Source organism: Limulus polyphemus, unplaced genomic scaffold (genome assembly GCF_000517525.1).
Source record: "Limulus polyphemus unplaced genomic scaffold, Limulus_polyphemus-2.1.2 Scaffold1154, whole genome shotgun sequence".
In the NCBI taxonomy this organism is placed as follows: Eukaryota; Metazoa; Arthropoda; class Merostomata; order Xiphosura; family Limulidae; genus Limulus; species Limulus polyphemus.
In genome coordinates, this window is record NW_013666764.1 from 101,174 (window position 1) to 104,470 (window position 3,297).

The 3,297-nt window shown below is 37.2% G+C and overlaps 1 protein-coding gene across 1 annotated transcript in view; it reads left to right on the forward strand.

The window, feature by feature from the left end:
* The window catches only part of LOC111086503, a 9,452-nt gene extending 8,077 nt beyond the window's left edge, over window positions 1-1,375 (forward strand). The window contains exon 2 of the mRNA XM_022389631.1: window positions 385-1,375. Coding sequence (XP_022245339.1) covers window positions 396-1,241 — 846 coding nt within the window. The 5' untranslated portion in view covers window positions 385-395 and the 3' untranslated portion in view covers window positions 1,242-1,375. The remainder of the gene's footprint in view (window positions 1-384) is intronic.
* The last annotated feature ends 1,922 nt before the right edge of the window (window positions 1,376-3,297 follow it).

The window sequence follows — 3,297 nt, forward strand, 5'->3', positions numbered from 1 at the left end:
CTCACTAGGGGACCAGTAGTATCATGTTTTCTTCTTAAATAAAAGAAAAATATGTTCTTCTGATATTTTGATTTTTCATTTGTATATTTGTGGCGCTTTATGGAATAGCTTTCTTTCCTTTGTGGTTTTTTTAACACTGAAATATTATTTTAATATTATAACGTTTCGTTTTAAAGATAAAATGCTTCATAATATTTCTTCCGAGTCTACTTTATTATTTTGAATAGGATGCACAAAAACTGATTTTATAAATGATCATTAATGTCAGGATTTATTTCATGAAATATCAGCTAATCTATTTGTGTCACTTTGTGAATTATATTACATTCTTTTACTAAATTATTTCAATTAACTAGTCACAGAAATTCCTTTTTGTCTCACCAGGTGGCAGTAAGATGGAGGAAGTCTACGTAATACGATTGAAAGGTCTACCTTCGAACAACTCCTCAGAAACATCTAGCGACAGCGGAGACTGGACTCGAGATGCCACTCTAGGCTGTGCTCTTCTTCATTTAGGCCTAGGCTTCCTAAGTCTCGTACTGGGTATTCTGGGATTGTTGGTGGAATATGATGCCAACTATTCAGGAACTGGCATCTGGTGCGGAATGATTTTCCAAATGACGGGAATTTCCGGAATACTTTCTTGGAAATATCGGCACCTTTACATAACGAAAAGGCTTTTTCTTGGCTGTTCGTTTGCGTCCATGATTGCAGCACTAATATTCTTTATTCTTAGTTGCTTTGGCATAGCAGAATTTCACTCTATCCCGAGAAACTTTAACCAAACGGCACGGGTTGGCGGGAATGCTATTATTGCGGCCATAGTTGAGCTTTTGGTATCTGTTGTTTCCTCTCTAATTGCTAATCCTACCGCCATCTGTCGAACAATGTCTTGTATAAATAATCCCATGGACGTCACAGGAAGCAAACAAAAGATAATTGTTGTAACCAATATACAGACCGCAGAAAGTTTCGGAATGCCAAGATCTGCTCTTACTCGACACCTTAGCCCTAACTGCATGATATCTCTACAGCAAGGCGACCCAGCTCCAGACCAGAACTGTCGTGTTGAGGAGTTTGTACAACAGGACCAACTTCGTCTAGAAAATGAGGATTACTTCACAAGCTCGGACGAAAGTGAATGGGAAGAGGAAGAGAAGAGTGTCTCTCTTCATTGTAACAACGACGTAGCAAAGACCAGCGACATGTTGACGGATCTTAAATCATCGCCTGAAGTTTGAATTATTTTATGTTACACAATTGTACAAAACTGAGAAAATTTAATCGTGTGACCAGGACTATATATGTGTTATAGTTATTTAATTATTTCTAGCTATGTGTTTAAATACATGCATGCTTTCCAAACATTTAAGCATTGAAAGACGCTAACCATTCGTCTTGATTCTGTAATTAAAATATAAACTATGTAGTATATAACACACATAAACACAGTGCTGGAAGCCTACCCATTCTTCACCCTTCCCATCATGCACAAAGGAAAGGCAGCCAGTGTATCGTATTAAATTATGGGTTTAATGGAACTTAAAGATTGTTTGTTTGTTTTTAAGTAGAAATGGTTAATGGTTTCAGTGAGACAGGATGTTTAATTTCCATTTTGTTGCTACCTTTCATGGCATTTGATGTATGTTCAAAATAGCGATCATCCGGTGACATGCCCTTTAAACCGTGTGGATGTTACATTGTTTCGGTCAATCACACTATTCGATTGTTGTAGCCCAAGAGTTGGCGGTGGATGGTGTTGGCTAGCTGTCTTCCCTTACGTCTATCATTTCTAAATTAGGGATGGCTAGAGATGGTAAGCCTCGATTAGTTTGGGCGAAATTCAACAAACAATTAATCAGTACTACGGGCAAAGTAACGTTGATTCTAATCTGAAAATCAAATTTATTTTCTTCTTAGGTTTCGAACTTAGCTAGAGTCAAAATTTATCATAAAAGTAAAGTTAAAGGAAACTTTATATGAACAGCAGATCTTATCATCGAAGTCTATTCAATCTATATATATATAAATATAGCGTCTGAACATCAGCATCTGGAGTTTTGTCAAATAGATGGAATATCCTCAACGCGTTTGGGTGCTTGTTTGTTTGTTTGTTTTGAATTTCGCGCAAAGCTACACGAGGGCTATCTGCGCTAACCGTCCCTACTTTAGCGCCCCCCAGTGGCGCAGTGGTATGTCTGCGTAGTTACAATGCTAGAATCCGGGTTTCGATACCCGTGGTGGGCAGAGCACAGATAGCCCCTTGTGTAGTCTTTGTGCTTAATTACAAACAAGCATACAAACAAACCCTAATTTAGCAGTGTAAGACTAGATGGAAGGCAGTTAGTCATCATCACCCACCGCCAACTCTTGGACTACTCTTTTACCAACTAATAGTAGAATTGACCGTCACATTATAACGCCCAAATGGCTGAAAGAGCAAGCATGTTTGGTGTGATGGGGAGTCGAAACCGCGACCCTCAGATTGCGAGTCGAGCGCCCTAACCGCCTGGCCATGCCGGGCCGTTTGGGTGTTATGACCCCAGACATTATCAGTTATGAATGTTGACAACTAAGATGATAATGGAAAATAATTAATTAACTTTAACTGTATTGTAATGTTTGTTATATATATATATATATATGCATGTATATTAGTAACTCAGAAAACGCTCTGGGACTTATATACACACAAACAAAATGCTGTACTTTCTCAGTTATTTTTTGTTATAAAATCCAAAATGTACGCAGATTTTGCTTCTTCGACACGAATCCTGTTGAAAATTTAATCATAAAAATGAAACACTTGCTACAGAAATTGAAGTAGCAGCATCGTTTAAAAGAGTAAGTTTTTTTTACTTATTTATACAAGTGTATTTTATGAACAGTTTTATCTAACAGTTACCTTCAAGCTTAATTTCATTACGATAACCACATACACACACACACACACACATAAATGGGGAAAAAAATTTCACTTACTAAAACCTCTTCTACCCGAATAGCACAAATCTCGTCTTTTAGTCTCGTCTAACTATCCCCCGGAGGGTCAGCGGTAAGTTTACAGACTTACAACACTAATATCCGGAGTTCGATTCCCGTGCTTTGTTCTAGAACTAACCAACACATAACCTTATAACCTTTAGCTTCAGTACATTCGATTTTTGTTGTTGTTGTTGTTGGGCAACATTCTAATTTGTTGTACATCTTAAAACATTAAAAAATAGGTGAAACTACCTAAAAAATAACTTGAAATGTCGGTTGATAATTTTTCGAATAAAATATTTAGCTAGCTAT